At 49.9% G+C, this 21,500-nt stretch overlaps 10 protein-coding genes across 10 annotated transcripts; 2 read left to right on the top strand and 8 right to left on the bottom strand.

Moving 5' to 3' along the window:
• Positions 1 to 561: 561 nt before the first annotated feature.
• Positions 562 to 1,164, bottom strand: N7458_006627 (Zinc fingerRING-type; the record flags this gene model as incomplete). Its single annotated transcript, XM_056910009.1, has 1 exon — positions 562 to 1,164. One exon carries the CDS (start codon positions 1,162 to 1,164, stop codon positions 562 to 564), a length of 603 nt encoding a protein of 200 aa, XP_056765713.1.
• Positions 1,165 to 2,171: 1,007 nt separating this feature from the next.
• Positions 2,172 to 4,605, bottom strand: N7458_006626 (uncharacterized protein; the record flags this gene model as incomplete). The annotated part of the gene is made up of 3 exons (XM_056910008.1): positions 2,172 to 4,032; positions 4,095 to 4,512; positions 4,578 to 4,605. The coding sequence occupies 3 exons, from the start codon at positions 4,603 to 4,605 to the stop codon at positions 2,172 to 2,174; spliced, it is 2,307 nt and encodes a 768-aa protein (XP_056765712.1).
• Positions 4,606 to 5,926: 1,321 nt separating this feature from the next.
• Positions 5,927 to 6,256, bottom strand: N7458_006625 (uncharacterized protein; the record flags this gene model as incomplete). Its single annotated transcript, XM_056910007.1, has 1 exon — positions 5,927 to 6,256. The coding sequence occupies one exon, from the start codon at positions 6,254 to 6,256 to the stop codon at positions 5,927 to 5,929; it is 330 nt and encodes a 109-aa protein (XP_056765711.1).
• A 1,986-nt stretch (positions 6,257 to 8,242) lies between these two features.
• On the bottom strand, positions 8,243 to 9,926 carry N7458_006624 (uncharacterized protein; the record flags this gene model as incomplete). Its single annotated transcript, XM_056910006.1, has 5 exons — positions 8,243 to 8,885; positions 8,938 to 9,209; positions 9,271 to 9,371; positions 9,425 to 9,520; positions 9,581 to 9,926. 5 exons carry the CDS (start codon positions 9,924 to 9,926, stop codon positions 8,243 to 8,245), a joined length of 1,458 nt encoding a protein of 485 aa, XP_056765710.1.
• An 896-nt stretch (positions 9,927 to 10,822) lies between these two features.
• Positions 10,823 to 12,198, bottom strand: N7458_006623 (TauD/TfdA family dioxygenase; the record flags this gene model as incomplete). The annotated part of the gene is made up of 4 exons (XM_056910005.1): positions 10,823 to 10,979; positions 11,030 to 11,335; positions 11,395 to 11,881; positions 11,940 to 12,198. The coding sequence occupies 4 exons, from the start codon at positions 12,196 to 12,198 to the stop codon at positions 10,823 to 10,825; spliced, it is 1,209 nt and encodes a 402-aa protein (XP_056765709.1).
• A 594-nt stretch (positions 12,199 to 12,792) lies between these two features.
• N7458_006622 (uncharacterized protein) lies at positions 12,793 to 13,552 on the bottom strand (the record flags this gene model as incomplete). The annotated part of the gene is made up of 3 exons (XM_056910004.1): positions 12,793 to 12,866; positions 12,917 to 13,420; positions 13,471 to 13,552. The coding sequence occupies 3 exons, from the start codon at positions 13,550 to 13,552 to the stop codon at positions 12,793 to 12,795; spliced, it is 660 nt and encodes a 219-aa protein (XP_056765708.1).
• Positions 13,553 to 14,150: 598 nt separating this feature from the next.
• N7458_006621 (putative MFS sugar transporter) lies at positions 14,151 to 15,915 on the bottom strand (the record flags this gene model as incomplete). The annotated part of the gene is made up of 5 exons (XM_056910003.1): positions 14,151 to 14,545; positions 14,599 to 15,122; positions 15,174 to 15,411; positions 15,477 to 15,817; positions 15,878 to 15,915. 5 exons carry the CDS (start codon positions 15,913 to 15,915, stop codon positions 14,151 to 14,153), a joined length of 1,536 nt encoding a protein of 511 aa, XP_056765707.1.
• Positions 15,916 to 16,360: 445 nt separating this feature from the next.
• N7458_006620 (uncharacterized protein) lies at positions 16,361 to 16,609 on the top strand (the record flags this gene model as incomplete). Its single annotated transcript, XM_056910002.1, has 1 exon — positions 16,361 to 16,609. One exon carries the CDS (start codon positions 16,361 to 16,363, stop codon positions 16,607 to 16,609), a length of 249 nt encoding a protein of 82 aa, XP_056765706.1.
• Positions 16,610 to 17,678: 1,069 nt separating this feature from the next.
• On the top strand, positions 17,679 to 19,729 carry N7458_006619 (uncharacterized protein; the record flags this gene model as incomplete). The annotated part of the gene is made up of 4 exons (XM_056910001.1): positions 17,679 to 18,015; positions 18,065 to 18,481; positions 18,542 to 19,373; positions 19,429 to 19,729. 4 exons carry the CDS (start codon positions 17,679 to 17,681, stop codon positions 19,727 to 19,729), a joined length of 1,887 nt encoding a protein of 628 aa, XP_056765705.1.
• A 768-nt stretch (positions 19,730 to 20,497) lies between these two features.
• Positions 20,498 to 21,435, bottom strand: N7458_006618 (mitochondrial import receptor subunit TOM22; the record flags this gene model as incomplete). The annotated part of the gene is made up of 3 exons (XM_056910000.1): positions 20,498 to 20,551; positions 20,776 to 21,071; positions 21,327 to 21,435. The coding sequence occupies 3 exons, from the start codon at positions 21,433 to 21,435 to the stop codon at positions 20,498 to 20,500; spliced, it is 459 nt and encodes a 152-aa protein (XP_056765704.1).
• Between the last annotated feature and the right edge of the window lie 65 nt (positions 21,436 to 21,500).

Here is a 21,500-nt window from a genome sequence, read left to right as displayed (position 1 = left end):
GTTTCCCCCCTTTCAGCTTTTACGTGTAAAGAGAGGCGTTTTACTTGTTCCGGTGCAATGGCCTTGGAGCCGGCCATGGCTGTCATGATGCATTTCCCTTTTATCCTCTGATGTCCCAATGTGAATGTTTTTCCTTTGACTCGTTCTGTCTTTTGCCGGTCTCGTAATTAGAGGTTTTATAGATCCTGATATCCAAGTCCGTTGGCTGTTTTCCCTTTTACTTCTGGGTTGAGGTGGAGGGGATTGGGGTTGTCTAGGCGTATATACTATATTGTACCCTATCCTTGCTGTCTAAGTAATGGACTCGATTACATGGAAATCCGATATTGGATAATATTGATCTGTCTTTGAAGGTCGATGATTTGTATATCCTCCATACATGAACAGGAAGATACAATGCAGATACCGCTAGAACGCAACCAATCCCCAGATAAAAATCGCAAAACACCTCCCAATCTATGAGATATCTGGTATCTCCCATTTACTTCGGACAAACCAAAGGCGTCACCATCCCCTTCGCCCTCCCACCACCACCACCACCAACCAATCTCCTCGACACACTCACAATCTGCTCGTTACAACTCCTCTGCCCGACACGCCCACCCCAACCCCCACCGGCGCCCTCTCCCTCCCCCTAACTATAAGCTGCGCCGGCCGAAAACAGATACTACACTCATAAACCCCCTCCCCATCAGTCCCAAACCCCAAACAAGTCCGACAAACCCGGTGTCCGCATTTCGTCAGCAATACCTCCACACCACCAGACTGCCCGTCCACGACACAAGTATGGCAGAAGTGCGTGGGGAACGCGATAGAGGTGTTGTGCATGCGGCGCTCGATTTCGGAGGCGAGTTCTTTGCCCTTTTCGACGCGGGCGCGGAGCAGGTGTACTTTTGCTTGCAGGGAGTGGAGGGTTTTTCTGGTGATGGTGGTGGGTGGTTTGGTTAGGGTTGGGACTGGTTCGAGGAGGATTACTGGGCGGAAGCGGCGCGAGACGGGGAGGTCTTGCATGGCTTTTTGTTCGAGTTGGAAGCGTCGGTGGAGTTGGCGGTTGAGCAGGACGGTGAAGTAGATTTGGAGGGCTTGCCAGGCGCGGTATTCGGAGATCGGGTCGAGGTGTAGAAGGGGTGGTTGGGTTTTGGGGGTTTGGTTGGTTGGGGACATGGTGGTTGATTTATTGATTGGCTAAAGGATGAGATTGAGATTTGAGGATTGAGGATTGGATGTATAGTTCCTTTGAGAAGTGGTGTATATGGACCAGTATAGAGAGAAGATACGTTTCGTGTACTTCGTATACTTCTTCGTATTGGAACGTGAGAATTGAGAACCTGAATGACTTGAGGTGATCAACCGCACTTGAGACCTCTTAAATAGACACTTGATCAACCCAAGAATATCAAAAAAAACCCCTTGAAGAAACGAAGATTTTGTCGGAAGAGTTTCGGCCGACGAAGTCGAGCCTCGGCAGAGCTAAGCTTCCCCAGCCAAAAAAGGCAAATCTCTATCGAGTTCTGACCACCGAACAAGTGCAGACCAAGACACTCTCTCCTTCACTCATTATTCTCCCGGTAGCGAACGGAGCTCCCCGTGACGTCGACAATGTCTGGAACCAAACTCCTGTTTTTGCTTGCTCTCTTCGATACGATAGGCTGGCTCGGAATCTCCGACTAGTCAACCCTGGTTCACAGATCAATCGTCGGGAACCCGTCGCCGCCACCCGTGCTGTTCGGCCGACGGAGATATCCATGAAGATTGATTGAAGATGGGAGCTTTGCGTGCGACCGTTCAATTGTTTGAAAGGGCCCGGGGAGAAGTCTGAGTATGAAGGGGGGAATGAACTGCGAGGATGATAGTTATCTAAGCATTGATCAGCCTTTAGACCGAGGTTCATGATTAGAGATCTGATCATAATGTTATTGTCAGTTTCTAGGCCGAGGTTCTCAGTTGAAGTTAAAGTTCTAGATTGAAAATTGTGAAAACCGACCTTCCAGATGGAGTTTGGCCATGACCCGACATCCTGGAATCGAAGCCTTAGTACTATCATAGTCATAGTTCTATATCTCAATGTATAGTTTAGCTATCAGTTTCCCTTTTGGGAGAATTTGCCAAGCAATGTCTAAGAATTGGCATATTTCCAATGTCTCATCCTCTATTGGTTGTAGTCTGGCTCTCTATCTCTTGTAAACAGTTCGTCGGCGCAGTCTAGGTCGACTCTCGGCGTTGATTCTTTCCTTCATGTCATCATTGTCTTCTGGTCCATCACACTCCCACTGGATGATCGAGACCCCCTGGAAATGAAAGGTATATTTCACCTCAAGCGCATTTAGTCTCTCAGTCGGGTTTGCTGGAAGCCCCCTGGCATAGATCACATATCCCCCCATCTCTTGCTTGCGATAGAACGGTGTAAGATGTAACAAATAGGCCGATTGATGCGCCTCTTTGTCTCCATCTATGGTGACATCGTGTACTTCAATTCGAGTATTGAACTCGCCGGTACTTCCTCCCGACAGGCCAAAAACCGTCCTCCCAACTGACGCGGCTTGGTTTCCTGCGGGTGGTGCATCTCGGCGCGTCTCCATGACATATTCCCGGTCATATCTCGGATCTGATGGATATCTCGGAATGAACGCCACCGTGCCCGACTTTGTTCGTTGTCCAGTCTCCGAAAATCGAGCGAAGGTCCACTTCCCATGCAAAGCCCTAAATACGGCTAGCGATGCCACCGCTCGGGACATGGGGTGTTCTTGATGTGAGATAATTTGCAAGCTATCCAACGAACACCGTACCTCGCCATGGTCCTTTTCATGTGTATACCGAGCAGGTACAACCGGCCCAGCCGGACTCTCATCGTCAGAAAAAGCTATCCGCTCGATATTCAGATCCTTGGCAAACGTCTCCATTAATCCCACGTAGTCACCCATTGGAAACTGTGCACGGTGAACCTCCGCATCGGGTTGTCTTAGAATTCGAAGATTTTCTCTCTGATCCTTGGTATGGCTTTCCGCCTGAATGGCATAAGGGTGCTCTACGGCCCATACTTTGCCCAGGAATCTCGCTTGCATTTCCATGACGCCCCAGTAGGGACCGCGGTAGAATCCGACAAATCCCAGGTCTGGGATTTCTGAGCGTAGCGTGCCGCCTTTATCAAGGATGAGTGGTAAAAATGGATCGGAAGTGGTGTACTCCAAGGTAGATAGGACGTCTTCGGGCAAGAAAGATAGTGAATCAAATGGCGTGAATCCCGTAGCCATCACGATCGAGGTCACATCCTCCAGAACGCGGTAACCTTCATCGGTCTCGATCTCAATCGAGGCAATTCCAGTATCAGACTGCGAATGTATCGAACTGACTCGGCCCATTATGGGTTGTATCACTCCAGCTCGGACAAATTCTGGGTATTCATTTCCTATTGCTACCCATTCTGGCTGAGAATTTGCTTTCGCCGAGGGAAATTGTTTCTGCGAGTGTCCGTATCTTTCGTGCTCGGCGCCAAGTAGGGATCTGAAGTAACCGTTTGTTTTCGCAATCTGCTTTTCCGACAGAGGGCCTATGCCGTACTCTATCGGGCCTGGTGGCCGGCGACTCAGGTCATACATTACCAAATCCAGCGGCAAGAAAGAGACGGTAAGCTCGGAGGTCTCATAAGGGAGATAGGTGGGTAAAGTCCAGAACGGCCGGGAATGTATGTGGTAAACCTTGTGGTCGCTTTGCGCGCTATCAGAAGCAGGATCCGTCGAAAGGCGCAATGAAGATTCCCGCAGGGCGAGCGCAGATGCGGCTTCGACTCCTGACATACTCCCGCCTATCACGACAGTGTGTCCTCGTGGTGTAGTCTCTTTATTCGCAGTGGGAGAACTGCGGCCTTTTTCCAGTGCTGAGCTATGGATGACTTGACCCGTGAAATGCTCTAGTCCCGGAAGCGCTGGAACATACGGACGAGAAAAGTAGCCGGACGCAACAACAAGCAGGTCAAAATCTTCGGACTCAATCTTGTTGGTTTGTTGAGTTGTTTCTTGGCTGTCCTTCTGGGTACTAATCGAACAATGTCAGTCCTGAGCAAAATCCTTCCAATAATTCATGAGTATAGCACTAACCTCCCTCTAATCCAAGAGACTCTCCACCTACGAGAGGCATCCGCCCCTACCAAACGTTCCGTTCTAACAACCCGATATCCCAGCCTTAGCACATCCGCCGGGATATACCGGTTGGTATAGGCAGCCAGATATTGTCCAACCTGTCTCGCTTGTGGAAACATCGGAACATCCAACCGGCCCAAAGCAGATTCCCACGATAAATCAGAGAATGCCACCGTAAACCGACTAAGATTAGTCCTCATGCAGGGGTCTAGCGTCCCTGGTGAACCTGTGGGTTGTCGGGCGCTTCCCTCGGGCGATTGGTTGGGCCATAGGCCTCCGACTTCATGGCGGGCGTCAAATATGGTCGGTGAGTATGTACCCCGGGGCCAGTTATGTAGCAGCGTCTTTGCAGTGACAAGTCCTGAGGGCCCGGCTCCTAGATGTGGAAGACATATTAGCGGGATCGTTCAAGATTAGCGGAGGTGTAGGTCGGGTTCTGACCGATGATGGCGACTTTCTTCTCTCGCATGGTGAACACAGAGCCCCCTCTGACGCAGATTTATCATGCGTGGTAAGGATAGAGCGAGATGTGATGTTTGACAGGGCTGATATTGATGGTAGATACCTTCTGCCCAACTGGGTTAAGTCTTCCCCGCGGCGGGGCAGACTGGCAGACGGAGTATCCATGGAAAGTTCACGTCCATCTCATCAGCCATACTTGGAAAGGAAAATCAAGAAAGAAATAATACCTGGGCTATCTAGAAAGACGTTTCAAAAGACAAAGGGTTCTTTTGAAAACCCTCTAGTCGAAGCGTAGTAAGCCGGTCTTTTTTCATAGTCTGTAGTTTTAGACTTTTGAACTGCAACTGTACCCCGAACGTGAACAAGATGATAGAGCTATAACCTTGAGCGACCGTGACATAGCTACTTAGATCAAGTTCAAATACGGAAGATGAGACTGTCATGCAATAGGCGATTGACCTATTCGCTATCAGCCGCCACTCTTTGGCATCGACGACAATAAAGCGATGCGAAGCCAGACGAGACACTTGGCATCGGTACCCACCTACTTTCCATCATTCTCTGCTGCATGCTGCGATGCCAATAATCAAGTAGTTCACTTTTTATGAGTCTTCTCGAACACATCCTTGTTTTTCCGCGAGTGGTAGTTGGTAGGCCGACTCAGAAGTAGGATAGCCTGCTATCGATCAAACTTTGGAAGGATGAAATGTCCATGCTTTGTACGTAATGTACGAGGAAGCTAGAAATCAAGGGTAAATTTGAATTATTAATTATTAATTATTATTTCTATATCTGATGATGATCGCAATGAGACAACACTCAATGCCAGAAGCGATTGAGCCCAGGAAACAATCCCTGTGTCGTCGGTCTACTCCACTGATCAATTAGAATCAGACCAAAGAGGCGCGGGTGGTCTTGGGTTACCTTATGATTGCCAAGATCCCTGCTCATGCCTTGGCGTTTGTATGCGGCGCCGCAATACCGACGGCAGCAGGCCGTCTCGGCATGCATAACTGTTTTCCAATGCACCTTGCGCCATGACATGACTGCCAAGGCGTTGCCAAGCCAAGGGGGATACGAGACGATGATACCCTTCATTTGAAAGGGAGCCATGGAATACTGGCACATCCATGATGCCTTCATTGGACCACTGTATCTGAACTATCCCTCGGGGCGTCCTGCACAGACACAAAGTTTGCGTCTGGGTGGTGGACTTGGCGGACAGGAAGCGGGCGTGCGGGCTCACGCATCTCGAAGAGTCGAGAAAAAGCCTAGTCGAACTCTACTCGGACCAACAGCCGAGTTGGAGTTTCCTGCAAATGGCTCGATCAAGAAACATGTTGGAGCCATTCGACGACCTGGATTTCTGGAGTTCGCTGATTGGGTCGGCAGGCCTCGTTGCATTCTTGCTCCGTCACGAAGTTATCCACATTCCGATGCGTGAGGGGAATTTTATATTGATTCTTTTTGCGGAGGAGCTCTTTCTCGGCAAAGGCGGAGGGGGAGAGCTTGGAGAGAGTGTTGCGCAGACGTCGAATCCCGCCGTTGGGAAACGAGCGAGTGACTTGGGGTGGTCCGAATGGATTGTCGTTTCGCCACGGGACTTCAGAGGCAAGGGAACGAGAGTGTTTGTTGCGTGAGGAGCGAGGGCTGGCCATGGTGATGGAGGTTGTCCAATATGTAATAGGATGAACTGATAGGGAAGTCCTTGATCCTTTTGAGCACAACAGGAGACGGACTGGGGGAGATGGTCAGTTAAGTAGATGGGGTAGATGAGGGCAGATGGTGGGGGGGGGAGGGTCAGTGCTGAAAATATCTCCGCGGGCACGCGCGCGGGTCGCAGGCTGATTGGACTGTGGCATTCGAATCCAGTAGTTTAAGGTGTAGTAAGTGGGTTCTCGAGGCCCTCTCACGGCACACACATGCCGGACCGCGCTATGCGATAGGGCACCGGACCTGGCTGGCACTTCTCAAGGCGGATTCGAGGGTTGGCGTGTACCACATGTTCTAGAGTTTTGCCTGGGCAAGCCCGTGGGCCCATTTTGCGTCGGATTTCCCCTCATCCTGTATGAAGTAACCTTTGACAGTCAATGATTGTGTCCCCTCTGCGTTGATTGCTGTCAGTTACGTCATCTCGGAAGAGCGATGCCGATCCAGTAACTGCTGTGATTGGATGGAGCCTGGGGATCCATGCTTCCCCATATATGGATGGAGGAATCAGTATTCAGGCCAAGACGATGATCGCAGCGGTAAGACCTGTAAGACCAGGATGGTACCTGGCTGTGGAAGGCTTGGTTTGATACGATCTCCATGATGCCTGTTCAGTCTGTCGGTCAGCGACAAGTGCTGTACGAATAATGGGGCCCCGCGTCGTGTGTTGAGCGGCTGGCGCATCTGACAGTGGATCCGAAACGCCTTGAAGGCCCCGCTTGGAAAAGATGTTCAGATAGACGAGCGCCCTCAGCGATTGATTTGCCACAGATTAATGCACTCGCCGATTAATCCCGCAGTGAAATGCAGCAGATCACAGCGCCACAAATTTGCTATTTGTGAAGCAAGACGACATTCGGAATACTTGTCCGAGGCGTATTTCATCCCACTGGGATTTGATTGGTGTATGCACGCTCATCGGGTTCTGATGCCCAAGTGCATCCATAAGTAGTGCAGAGGCACACGAGGTTCAACCTTGTTGGCCAGGATTGATTCCGACTAGGACATGTGAGTGGCTCATCGATAAGCATTCTCGTATTCAACTGCCTCGTTGGGGATTTTCTTGCGGCTCTTCATCGTTTGACAGGTTGGCGCTTCCCCGCCACTTAGTCTCCCAAGTTTGTTCGGCGCTTCTACACCCTGGACACCCTGGACTCCTGCCCTGCGGCTTGTGCCTCCACACCGCTTGCTCGGTGCTTCTTCACCCTGAGCTAATTACCAGCGGCTTGTGCCTCCACACCGCTCGATTTGGATGGGGTCAGCGTCGTAGATCGTGAGTTGCATCCAAAAGAGCGTCAATTTTCCAAATGATGAGAAGAGCACATGCATGTCATTAAAGTTGCGTTGACCATCGAAGTGATCGTATTAAGCTCGGCTGGTGAAATGGGCGGAGCAGACTTGAGACTAGGTGCCCGTGGTAGATTATCTCAGAGCGCGCTGCAGAGGAGACGTCTGAGAGAGATCCTTCCCCACAGTGATCTTACTTGCTGACCTCATGTGGGAAAATGATGAGACCGGAGTTGATGTAGGCATGAAGCTACCAGCAGCTCGTTAATGTGCGGATCTGTTAAAAGCGTGTCAATATCGGCCTGTCAACCGAGCCCTTCACCTCGTAATAGATACGTCTCACAAGAGATGAAGCCTTTGAGGATCGAGGCGAGTCATATGTCCAGCTAGTGACGAGATGAAAGATAGAAGAAGATAGGATGGTATGAAGTAGGATGGTGATGATGAGATGATGTTGTGGTTGTGGGGAGGTGGAAAGAGGACGAAGTTTGGAGAGATGAGATGAGAGACAAGAACCGCGTCAGGTAAACAAGCTGGAGCGTAACCCCCCCCCCCCCAAGAGAAATGTCAAACAATCCCAAATCGGGCAATCACTGATCTCATTAATTCAAACTAACTTGACTATCATACTCTCCCTCCTGCCACAGCTAGTACGTGAATCTGAAACTCGGATGATCATCGCCCAGATTGCTCAGCTCCTCCTGAGACCACTCATACCGGTGATTTCTCTTCCCGGCATCTCTCAGACGATTCTCTCGCACAAGCCAAGCAAAGAAGAATGTACAGGCAAATCCACAGATCCAAACCATCCCCAGACTCACGCCAAACCCGGTGTGATACGTCGGGGCCTCCGAGTCAAAGAAGATGTTACTAGCCACCAAGCCACCACAATTTCCGAAACCGATCTGCATCGCCGAGGCAATCGATTGTTTATAGTGACCAGCCATGTTGTTACTGAGCCAGCCCATTAAGATTGGCTGTGTCATGTAGCCGCCTCCAGTAATCGCATACAGGGCGAAGTACCGGGCTCCGACGGGGACTGATTGCTGACAGATGAGGATCGCGTAGCCGACTGTTGCAATGAGACATCCGCATATCGTAAAGGCAAACCGGTGGCGGAGTCGATCGCTGACGAAGGCAGTGACCAGGGCAATGACGGTTGCCACGAGATAGATGGGAATACTCATGACCTGAGCGCGCATCGAAGTCCAGCCTAATTGCTTCAGGATGGTCGGAGTGAAGAAAGAAGTGGCATATCCAGTGTTTACAATGCCGAAATACATCAGCGGACTACGTAGGTTAGCAGTGATTCTCGCGATGAAAATTCCGAGGATGCACTAACCCAAGGTAGATCTTGATATCGCGGACAACTCGTCCCCTGGCTGCACGATCTAGTCGGTCCATACGGGCTTCTCCTCGATCTCCCTCGAGCCGAGTAAGCAGCAGTGCACGCTCTTGATCGGTCAAGAAACGTGATTTCTCGGGCCAGTCCACAATGAGGAATTTGGAGATGACGGCAGTGACCACAGTGACAAGGCCTTCAATGATGAAGATCCAGCGCCATCCGCTATATCCTGCGACTCCGTCCATCTTCGCAATGGCGTAAGCCAGGAACTGTCGTTCAGTATTTAGTTAGCATTCAGTCCCTGCGTCCCCGAAGAGGTTGCTAACATACTCCGCTAACTGCGCCAGCTAGAATGCTGGCACTGAAGAACACATTCAAGCGCCACTGCAGCTCATGGCGCTTATAGTACATCGCAATGATATAGATGCATCCTGAGGGGCGTCAGTATGATTGAAATAGAGGTTTCCTTTGATTAAACAATTACCCGGCATAAATCCAGCTTCGAAAACCCCCAGCAGGAACCGACACGCAACCAGTCCTCGAAAACTCTGAGTGAGTCCCTGGCAGATGGTAATGATACCTGTCATCCAAGAGATTTGTATCAGCATATATCATGCACAGTCACCCAGACAAAACATACCCCATACAAACATAATCCCGCTAATCCACCACGACGGCGCAATCTTCTTCAACAACAAGTTACTCGGAACCTCGAGGAGAATATACGGGATAAAGAAAATGAACAACGCAAGGTTATAGTCATGATTCTTCATGTTCAAGTCCTTCTCGAGACCCTGCAGTCGAGCATTGCCGATATTGATTCGGTCGAGGAAAGCGAGGAGAAAGAGGAACATAAGGATAGGAACGACATGGATATCGAGCTTCCAGAGGAGACGCTTCTCGGCGGAGCGATCGATTTCGGCGAGAGTATCTGACTTGACATGTTCGATCGTTTTGTGATCGCCTGCTTTTTCAAGTCCCTCCATTTGGACCAAAGAGATTGAAGACACGGAAATGGGTTCTTAGTCGTATAGATGTCCTAGTTTCTGCTTACAGGCTACTCAATAGGGACTGTTGGGGTCCCTAGGGGAAATGTAATGAAGCCTGGCCCAATTGCTGACAATAACTGTGCGGAGCAAGGCAGGAAAAGTGGCAAGCTGCGATTTAAATACGATCTGCACACGCTGGAACTTCCAGTCTCTGCGAGCAAGCTGACAGGGAGTGTTGGGCCGCGGTGATCCCCTTTCCCCCGCACGTTGCTGATAGCCTGCATTCCGCTGGATACATCCAAGACCCCCTTGATTCCGCTAACCAAGACGCCAAGGAAACTCGAGGCTTGGCTGGTAAGAGTATGTATTTGCTCTCCATTGTTTAGTTGTAGGTGAATGAGCATGAAATCATATGCACGAAAGTTGAATGTGGCATGGTTCAAATGCCACAGGACTGATGCAAGGTTGATGAGAATGGAACTGGGAGGACACTGACCGTTAAACCAGTTGAACAGACCGAGGGGATCCGTACCTAATCTGCAATGATTATGTTGAGGCGGAACCCCATTCCGCCATCCAGGGCTAGGCCGTGGGGCTAACACAGTTAATGAAGATAAAATCCATCTGTCTCATCGTCTCAGTCTCTCTCGAGGCCGGGAAATAGCCGTTCACTGGTGGGGGTCCAACCGTCCAAGAGACTCGGCATTCCCCCGGCCCCGGTTACCCCGCTTCCCCAGAGATCTACAGTTTCCCGTTCAAGTGGGCGGAGCTGCTTGATATCTATATTGTTGATAATACTTGGACATGTTGCCAGAAGAATGTAATCAGTTGTATTGGTAGTTCAGATCAAATTGCAAGCTCGAAGATGACGGGCAACACGGATTGCTAATATTCTAAGAGCCAATATTCTTTCGCAGCGCGGGTGCCAGCGGGAATACCTGTTCCTCCTCAGTCACATCTTTATAAACCGTATCCCAACGGTCCTGGAGCGGTTCAGGCGTGAGCCATGCATTCTCCGGGTCTCGAAGCCACAGGCGAAGCAGATGACGTCTAGTATAGTTAGCACTATCCGATAAAGAGTGACGGAAAGAGAAACGAACTCTTTGCCGGGTTGATCGTGAAACCCATTCCGCGCGTGGAAAATGCTTAGGTTATTGACGTATTGGACATCACCTTTCTGGAACCCCAAAGACGCGCGATGCTTTTCCGCCAGGAAGTGCAATGTGTCTAGAGCTTCGGCCTGGGCTTCGCTGATGGGAGGTATATTGGTGGATCGAGGCTGGGCGAGGAATCCGGTAAAGTATCGACGGGCGTATTGAATGAGCACACGCTCCGGGCTGGTTTCGGTCGCCGGCTGGTGGTATAGGAGAGGACGAAGAGTGTATGGCTTGTCCGGGTTACCAAACCTGGACGGTTAATTAGCTCTGAATATATTCCCAGGTTGGACCTCCATCACTGTGCATACCCATCAATCGGCCAGTCCTGAGAAAGGGTATGGATCAAATCAGGTCTTTCTCTGGCGAGAATATTGTACACATTCCAGCTGCTTGAAAGGTAGCTCTCGCCCCCTTCGGCCGAGGGGCTCAGGCAGAGAAGAGAGATGATATCTCCAGCATCGGTATGGAAGACCTGCTTATCAGCCGTATTGGAAGGTGCTCCGATCTTTTCTGCTTCCACAGTGTTTGTGATGTCTTTAATATGCGAGATCACCGGGGACTTTCCATTCTGCAGTCGAGTGTCCTGTTGGCGACCGCGAATATTTCCGATATGAGAAGATACGCCGGTATAGATGATAATGTTATCCTCTCGGGAGTAATCATCGATTCGCAGTCCACGGAGTACAAAGAAGCCTCGGCCATGATGGATTTCTTTCGAGAGATCCCTCAAGACTGGGCGGAGAGTTGGCAGTGGGAATGTTGACTCGTTAATGTATCCCAAGGGTTTATTCAGAGCTGCATGACTGACGATGAGGATTGTGTGCTTACTTTAGACCGACATCCAGGCTCTTACCTTTGAAGCTCTTCAGTCCTGCATCGATCTCATCCAGTTGTTCATCGCTCAGCTTGTAGATCCAGTCACTCCTGTTTTCAATGTCCTTCCCCTCCCAGACGAGTGGAGACGTTAACTTCTGAGGAAATCCTGCAGGTAGACTAGTTTGCAGTGACTCCGTCTCTTTACGAAGGCGTGTTCGAGCTTGATATTTCACATAGTCAGGATGATATTGAATGTCAGGCTGGACGGGTTGAGTGATGGTCACAGTAGCAGACATGATGACTTTGGATGATTGTTGAAGAGGGGTAAGATGATGTTCAGAAGATACGACACTTAAATATGTAGCGTTACATAGTCCTACCACTCACGTTATCAACCTTGTTACTCGCGCCATATTCGACTTCGGTGGAGTGTTGATCGATTCAAATGTCATCATTTGCTGTCTTTTGCGACATAGGCCCCACCCACGACGAGCTCATGCACATCCATACATTGTGATTGATAAGCAAGAATGGAGAGGCTAAATATATTTCACAATAATGGATATAAAGAAGAACAGGCTTGCGAAGTTCCGCCGGCCTAGCTTCGATGGATTTTCCACTACCGAACTATATCACACTGCATGGCACGATAATTCTGTAGTTTATCATAAATTTCAATCCATAAGTCTCATTTTTCATGTCAAGTTTGAGACAAAATTTCAACATTTCAACGAGCAATCGTGTTCATGCTCGATCTCACTTGTAGAGACAGTACTTCTCAACCTGGACCCGCCCGTATAGGACTCACCAGACCGTTGTTCAGCCTCAATTCTAGATTCCTACTCAGACTGCAATTACCGAATATCTTATTTTTTTTTCCAATCCCCGAATTATCCTGGAACTTCTCCACCGGGCTTGTCGCTATTTGATGCCTTCGAGCCCACGACTTCCTTGACAGTCGCGACTTCAAAGTCAAAGATGATCGCCCCCTGATCTGTCATAAGAAAGTTGTACCTGTTGAGGTCACCCTGAAGGACCCCGCATTCATAGAGAAGTCGAATGGTTTCCGGCATTCATCAAGATCTTCTTCGCCGGGCGTTCTTCCCAAGACGTCCTCCATCAAGAAACCCACTGTTCGATCCCTCGTTTCTTCATAAACGTATCCAAGCGCTTGAGGGGCTAGGGAAAAGCTACGGGATGCCAAAATTGCGTACGTTACAACTTCCTGTTGTAAGGCTGGAACCTCAGATTGAAACCGGACGATTTTCAAAACGCATGATTTATCATCCAGCACCACTCGGGAGACACGATCGCTAATCTGAGAGCAAGGTATGAGCTCTAGGATATTAACGAATGTTGCATCTTGGCCACCAATAACCGTGGTGTCGAAGGAGTGTGGCACAAATTCGTCAACGATGGTTTCAATTACACCCTCTGGGCCCATCCGAACGGTAAGAGTTGTCCAAGCTTCATTCCACCTTGGGGCGTTTTTCAGATCTGAGAGAATGAGGAAGCCATCTGTTTGTTCCCCAGAGGGAATTATGTTCTCGTGTAGCACTGAGACGTACAAATCCGAGATCCTTTTCGAATTGGATACAGAAAGTCATTGTCCTCTAGATCGAGTGACAGAACTTCCTCGTTCCCCGGCATTGTGAATATTCAAGGCACGGAGTGATTTCGGACTGTAGAAATCTGTCGAAAAGTTGTAGGTTTGATGATATCTGAAATATGATGCCAATTAGCTCGAGGCTAATATTATCTTCGGGGAGACAAATGTTGATCAGTCTCACTGGAGGATCGGATAAAGGTTGCACCCGAAGACTGTAACAGTTGGAAACAATGGTCAGCGGGTCATCTAGGTGCACAAATAGAAATAACAATAGGTCTGCCTTGCTATACGAACCTGTATACACGTCGGCCTCGGGAGGAGACTAGAATAACTAGATCGATTTGAAGAAGAATGAACGAGGCCAACGAAAAGGGCTTGGAAGGAGACGCTAAAACGACCACTCAAAAGACAGGAACCCACTAGAACCCATGATGAAGAGGGGTCTAGGTGCATGCCGCCCAATAAGAAGTCGTGAATAAGGTAGAATCAGATAAAAACACTATCTCAAATCGCGCTCAGCGCATGTATTAAAACTGGCAATCCCCTATATAAGCCCAGCAATAAATCATCTCCAATCATAATTTTCAAACAAGAAATAAAGCGGCGTCCAGCCACTCTCCATATGGTCGTACATGTCCATTACTTGCGCTCAACATTCTCAACAGTAACCGATCCAGGCTTCTCATTCACTTCGTGATGAGCCTCAACAGCCACAGCCTTCTGGTGAGCAAGAACCTCCTCGCCCTGTGCGACGTGGTTGGCACCACCGAAGAGAGTATCAATCTCCTCGAGGGTGACCTTCTTAGTCTCAGGGATGAAGAAGAAGACAAAGACAGACAGCAGGAAGTTGATACCCGCAAAGAAGTAGAAGGCGTAGAACCCATCGTGGTCAAGGAAGATGGGGAAGAACTGCTGGAAGATGGTGTTGGCGACGTTCTGGGTCTGCGAGGCCATACCGACGGCTTGGGCGCGAACGTTCATGGAGAAAATCTCGGACGTCCAGATCCAGACGGTTGCACCCCAAGATGGCTTGTCTGTGAGATTGTTAGGTTTGTGTTCTAGAGGCTATGAGGGATAAGGTACTCACAGAAGAAGATGAATAGGAATAGCAAGAACACAATCGCGATACCGACAGGTTCGGATTTAGCCCCGTTCGCCCCGGTCGGTGTCTCTGTTTCGACGGCAGAAACGATGATCATGCAAATTCCCATACCAATGCCACCGGCAATCAGAAGAACCTTTCGTCCAAAGCGATCGACAATCCACATGGCATTCAGGGTGAAGAGGATACCACAGGTAGCGTTGAGGGCATTGATAAGAGCAATCTGGCTGCTGCTAGTGAAAATCTTGGAGTAGATCTTGGTCGAGTAGGAGTTGAGCGAGCCCTGGCCAGTAATTTGCTGACCAGCATTGAGGATCAAGGCCAGGTACATGCGCTTGCGGAGAGACTTATCCTTCCAAAGGGCACTGTAGTTGCCGGAGATAGCTTCCTTCTCGTACTCGATGGCCTCGCGGATTTGCAAAATCTCGTCCTCAACCTCCTCTTCAGTATCACGCACTCGTCGAAGGGCGGCACGGGCCTTCTCAATGTTGTTACCATGCTTGATAAACCTTGGCACTGTCAGTAGTATTCGCAACGTGCTGTCTGAAATAGTGACTTACCAACGAGGGCTACCAGGGATGGTTGGGAGGGTCACGAGGATCAGAATGGGAACCAAAAGCTGGAAGATGACAACCAGCTTCCAATCCCACTCACCCAGGCTGGCCTTGTGCTTGGTGCATCCGTAGTTGATCCAGAAGCAGATGAAAGATCCAACCGAGTAGAACATCTGCCAGAAGGTCATGATCTGTCCACGGATCTCAGGAGGAGCCAGTTCGCCGATGTAAATAGGACCGGCCGCTGTTCGATGTCCGAGTCAGCATCCACTTCGCAGGCATGGACATGATCAATTAGTCTCGACTTACTCAAGGCAATACCCTGACCAATACCAATGAGGACACGACCAGCGATGAAGCACGCCAGGCTGTGATAAGGGGCGAAGGCCTGCAAGAACGTGGCAATGATAACCAGGACACAACCCGTCGCCATTCCGACCTTGCGGCCGAGGTAGTCGGCAATGGGACCACCGCAGAAGAAACCTCCAAAGATAGCACCAACAGTATAGGCGGTATTAATGGATCCGATCAGGTTGGCATTAGGGTTATCGAACCAAGCCACCCAATTCTTGGAGCCCTGAACGGAGTTGAATACGGACGCATCGTACCCGTACAACACCATGCAGGCTGCTGCGACCAAAGAAACGAACCTGAAGAATGGTTCTCAGAGGATGATTCCGAATGTTAAGATCTGAGTGGATTTGACATACCAGTTGTAGGCTCTCTTAGAGCTAACCCGAACAGTCATTTTGACGAACGTAGAATAAGCTCAATCCACTATACAGGCCGGGGGATGTTTAGAAAACAGCGTTGTCGACGCTGGACACCAGGTGACTGTGCCTAGTAGTTGGACGGGTGATAGGACAACCAAGGACTCCGCTCAATGGGAAGGGTCTTGGGGGAGGGAGTCGTTCGGGCGAGGAGAAACGATCAACAACCCACAAGTATTTTCCGGGGGAAGAGAGAATGAGCGGAGTCTGCCCCAGATATATAACTCTCCGGTACGCAATGATTCTGGGGCAAAGAGCTCTCCTCCTCAGCGCCCTAGCCAAAAAAACAGAGTCACCGCACCAATCAGCCCATGCCCGCGTTGGACGCCTCCAGACGACGCTAAGCACGCCGTGCATTTTGATAACGGTAGCCCTGTCACGTTGCGGATCGCTGAGTGGTGGGGTATTTCGAGACTTCCACACATGGCAAAGAGCAGTATGCACGGTATGGACAGCCTATTGGACTGTCGAGGGCTGGAACGCATGGAGCGGACCTGGGGTAGCCGTGATCTGGGGTTTGAGGATATTTTGTCCCGTGGGGCCTGGTGTCCTTTGCATTTCCACGAATCACTAGCGAGCTCATCCGGAGGCTGGGAGAAAGTCGACTCCACCAATCGCGGGGGATGGAAGAAACAGTCCAGCACCAGTTTTGCACCAGAAATGACCGGCTAAAGAGAGTTGTGGAGAAAGGCAGATCGGGTGAAGTGAAGCGGGAGTCCTTAATTGATGGGTGATCGAGAGGCAAAGAGTGGAGGAAGTAGAAAGATGTGGGGGTGGAGGAAATTGAAATCTCCAGATTTCTGGCAGATCAGATCAGGTGAGCGTGTTACGCAGTCCACCAACGCCTCAACGGTTGATGTCTCTCTTCTCCTCGCTGTTGCTCGTGAGCCTCTTGTTTACAAAGTCAGGTTCTCAACCGAGTCATTATTCTACCTTGGGGACGATCGAAACCCAGGCGACTCTTCCCGAGCAACTCGAGCATGTGTAACACCTTGGATAAGCACTTCATCGAACAGCCCGGTTAAATAAAGACTTGGCGCGCTATATCAAAGACCTTCCTGTGCTCACTCATCGTCTGCTCTGACTCAGATTCCTAGAAAAGCTTGACGCCGAAAAGCAAATTGCAAAGCAGGGCAGAGGTCGGGATTGTAAGACCGCTTTTCATGCACGTAATTCTCCATGGGCCCTGGCTTAGAGCAAGACCTTGAAGGAGTAAGAGGAATTGATGAACTACTACTATTCCCCAGCATTGATAGTACCTGACGATCCTTCCTTTTAAACAATAGAGATCTTACCAAATGGATTACACTGAAGATCTCCACCCACGTACTCCATAGGTTTTCTCATTTAGAACTCATCGAGAACATATTCTCACGATCTTGCCATTAATTATCTTCTACTCCACTTAGAGATTTCTCTTCCCTTCTACTTTCCCTCTTTATCTCCCTTCAGGTCCAAAAACCAGAGCTGATCCCAAACTGATCAAATCAACTTGAACCTCTCAGGCCACTATCAGTCACGTGCTCTCGCGCGCCTCCCACGCGGTCCCGCGCGACTCAAAGAAAAAAGGTCCAGCGGATCTGACTGACTTGGGAGATAATCAAATCCCTCCTTTCACACTGACATTTTCATCAAGCTTGCTATTCAAAACTTGACCATGATATACAAACAGACACCTGTAACGAACTAAGCCTCATCGCTGTTTCCAGAGCCGTTCGCTTCTCCTGAGGACGTCATCGCAATGCCCCGCAAATCAAATAAGAAGCAGACGCGGCTTGCTTTTGCGCCAACCGCCCCCGCCAGCAATGCAAACGAAGATGAAAATGATCGTTTCGCCAGACTCTCCTACGCCCATCCTAGCTTACCCACTGTGCGACCCGACATGTCCCCTCAAACCAAACCAGCATCTACGCCGGTAGATGCGACCTCTTCAACTACGACCACATCCCGCCAGAATACTTCGCCAGTGAAAGAAAGCAAACGAAAAAAGGAAAAGAAAGAAAAGGCGAAGAATAAAAGGGACAAGACGGAGAGGAAGGAGAAAAAGAAGAGCAAGCTGAGGGAACAAGAGAAAGAAGGTGAGCTTCTAGATTCATCTGCCACGGCACATGCTAACATTTGCAAAAGTACTACCGGTACAGCAGGAGCTTGAAGAATCTTCAGATGACGAGATCGTCGTTACAGGATCTACAGTACGACCGCGACGGGCCGCCAATGTCGAATTCGCGGCTATGAATCCGTTTAAACCTACCCAATCCCAATCCCAATCACCACGACTGCCGTCCGGTTCGCCTGAAAACGTCATAAATATCGAATCTTCTTCTGATGAAGGAGACATTGTCCAACCGCGTCGCAGACTAAAGCGCAAGGCTGATCGCTCTTCGGTTATATTGAGCGACTCGGATGATTCCGAGCCCGTGGTTTCTTCACCCGTCAAGAGGCGGCGCCGGGCCTCGCCTATGGAGACTCCTCGAACACCTTACTCCAGTACGGATCAGGATCAACAGGAGCTGGAAGATGATGTGAGGGACCTTCAGGACTCTGGTATAGTCAACGTCCCCGCTCAATAAGCGAACATAGTCTGGTCCAACTAACATACTTCAGTTGTCAAGAAAACCCGCACGCGCGGCCGGGTATATGAGTCGGCAAGAGATAAGAAACTGAAACTTCTGGAGACTCTCCGTCGCCGACGTGCGGGACTGAAAGAGGAAAGCGAGAAGGAGTCGGAAGAAGAAGGGTCTGACGAAGAGTCGGAAGAGGAACTGCCGTGGTCCAGTCCCACGCAGCAATTCTTCAACGCGCGATCGCGACAGATCCGTGATGATGACAGTGAGGTCGAATCGGCGATCGACGCTAACGAGGACCTGGACCGATACGAAGATGACTTCGTGTTGGAAGATAATGAACTCGGAGTTCCCACGGAGGAGATCCCATTCGAATTCACACGACATGCATACAAGCAGCCGAAGGAGTACTTCCGCGATGTCGTCTCATGGATGGTCCACAACCGCATAGATCCAGCCTTCCCCCGTGATGATGCCATGTACCAAATGGCATTCCAAAAGCTATCAGACGAGGTTAAAGCACGCGCCGGATCCTCGCTCATCTCCTCGGTCTGGACGCCCAAGTTCCGCCAGGTCCTTCTAGCGAGACCGCATCTCGAGATTACGGGGTTCCCGACCTCGTTTATGCACTCTTGCGATGCATGCAATCGAGCTGGGCATCCCGCATCTTCGGATTTGAAGTTTTACGGAAAGGCCTATTCCGAAGAGACTCTGGAACCTCTCACGGATAACAGCAGCGAAGACGAGTCCTCCGATAAATCCGACTCCAGTGATGAGGATAGCAAGGAAGCCAGCGAAGATGAGTCGGATGTAGAGCGCGACCGTGATGGGAACATCCTTCCCGACGAAAACACGCGCTTTTATCTGGGAAAGTACGTTGAAGCCGCATCCGCATGCTGCTCCCTTGTCAAACTAACACGGGTACAGAACCTGCAAGGCGAATGCCTATATGGCCCATCTCCTTACTCACTGGCGATACCAACTCAATGAGTGGGTGGTTGATTACCTCCGGCGCATGGGCCACATGGAAGATTCCGAGGTTCTACGACGCGAAAACCTCAGCCAGAAGCGCAAAACACGAAACGCGATTGATGCATGTAAAAAGATGGAGGCAGATGGTGAGATTGAGAGGCTCTATCGAGACTTCCATATCCACCTTAAGACTGCTCGTGAGAAGACAGTAAGTCTTTTTGGCGTTGCCAGATCATTTTTGTCTGCATCATGCTAACATATTTTATTTTTTTTATAGTCTACCATGGAGCTCTTGCAGAACATGGGGTGAAGAGATCTCGTTTTTCGCGAGGATTATATCTATCCTCGGCTGATGAAGCCTTAGTCTTAGCGTTGCATCATGATACCCAGGTCTTATATTTTACTATCCATAGTGTCTTTCAGATACGTAGCGATAGCCTTATGTAATTGAAGTTGTCCGTTGCGTGGCGCCTTCATTAGCTTTATTATCTGGCTTTCTGGTTTTCAGATTAAAGGGCAACTGGGCAGTCATGTACCTCGTATGCTGTCCGAGTAACTTACTCCACAAAGCACGAAATTTGGTCCAATCGAACATCCAAATTGCATCATCTCGGCATACAAATCACGAAGAGAAGAAAAGGAGAAAGAACAAAACGTATGTAGAGGACAGAGAGAGGAAAAAGGAAGATGATTGTGATTGTACAAATACATGCATGCATAAGCTGCCGGAGCCAAACTTTCTGGAGGAGAAAAAGACATATCAAGAAGCGAGGAAAAGAAAAGAGAAGAACCGGTCGAGAACCGAATGACTTCATCAGCAACGGCCCTGCAGCGGATCGCTCAACCACATCGGGTTGAAGGACGCTGGTGCAGGTTGAGGGAGTTTGTGGATTCTCGCATCAAAGCCTGAACTCCATCCGCCATCTTGTTGCCTGTCATGTCGACCTTCTATCAATTATATGATCGGCCATCAAATCATTCGGTTCTGTCGCTAGTTTGTCTCGTTTCCCGGGGCGAAATTATTTTACAGAGTGGGCTGGGCACCCTGCTGCTCGGCCTCAAGGCCGGGCGTGAGCATCTGGTGGGTGAGAACGTGGTCAGCAAATTCTCATTCTCCGATAGTTCTTCACGCCTGGAATAGCGGAACAGTGCCTGGTCGGATGGAAACCTTGCAACAAGAGTTTTCCACACCGACCTGAGGCAAAAAGTAACGCCGGCGCACGACGTGGCCCAAAGTTCAGACACACGCCATAATCCATCGCTCAAGCCAAAAGTACTACCCAAGGGAAATACGAATCATACCTCGTTAGCGCCCTTAATCATGCCCTGCTCCCGCTCCATCTGGATGTACTGCTCCTCCTCGGCGTAGGCCAGAGCCCATGGGACACCGATCAGGAAAGCACTAGTGCTGATGATCCAGAGGGCCTTGCCGCTGAAAGACAGGCTAGACTTGGTGATGGATGTGAGGGTGGAGACGGAGTTGCTGACGGTGCGGCGCGCGCCGGGGGGAATGATGTCTTTCAGGGCGGAGATACGCTCGTAGAGGGACTCCTCCTCAAGGTCGAGGTCCTCCTCCTCCTCGTTGGAGATCTCGGAATCTATTTTGATAAAAAATATATGTCAGATTTTATTCGATGGATTGGTTATGATGGTATTCAGGCGTAGAATTCCTGGAATGTCTTTGCGGAGACGTGGTTCTGGGCCGGTCGGGTGCAGGGGAACTGGTTTGGGGTATGTCGACTCGAATTGGATGTTTTCGAATATAGACTGATGCAAGAGTCCCAGTGCGATACAAAATGCGCACTCGGGACGGCTGAAAGGGCCGAAGAAATGGGATTTCGTCCAACACTTACCGGTGTCGGTGTAATCCTCCTCGTCATCGGACACCAGCAAAGCATCGTGCTTGCTGGGAATAGGCTTCTCCGTGAAGTGCTCATCCTCGACCTCGGTAAGCTTGACCATTTTGGCGGTTGTGAATTGGATAGAAGTGGAAAGGCTGAAAGACGATGTTTAAACTGGATAGAGAT

The sequence above is a fragment of the Penicillium daleae genome (assembly GCF_028827525.1).
Source record: "Penicillium daleae strain IBT 16125 chromosome Unknown utg000006l_segment0_segment0, whole genome shotgun sequence".
NCBI classification, from domain to species: Eukaryota; Fungi; Ascomycota; class Eurotiomycetes; order Eurotiales; family Aspergillaceae; genus Penicillium; species Penicillium daleae.
This window is presented reverse-complemented; position numbering and strand designations above follow the sequence as displayed.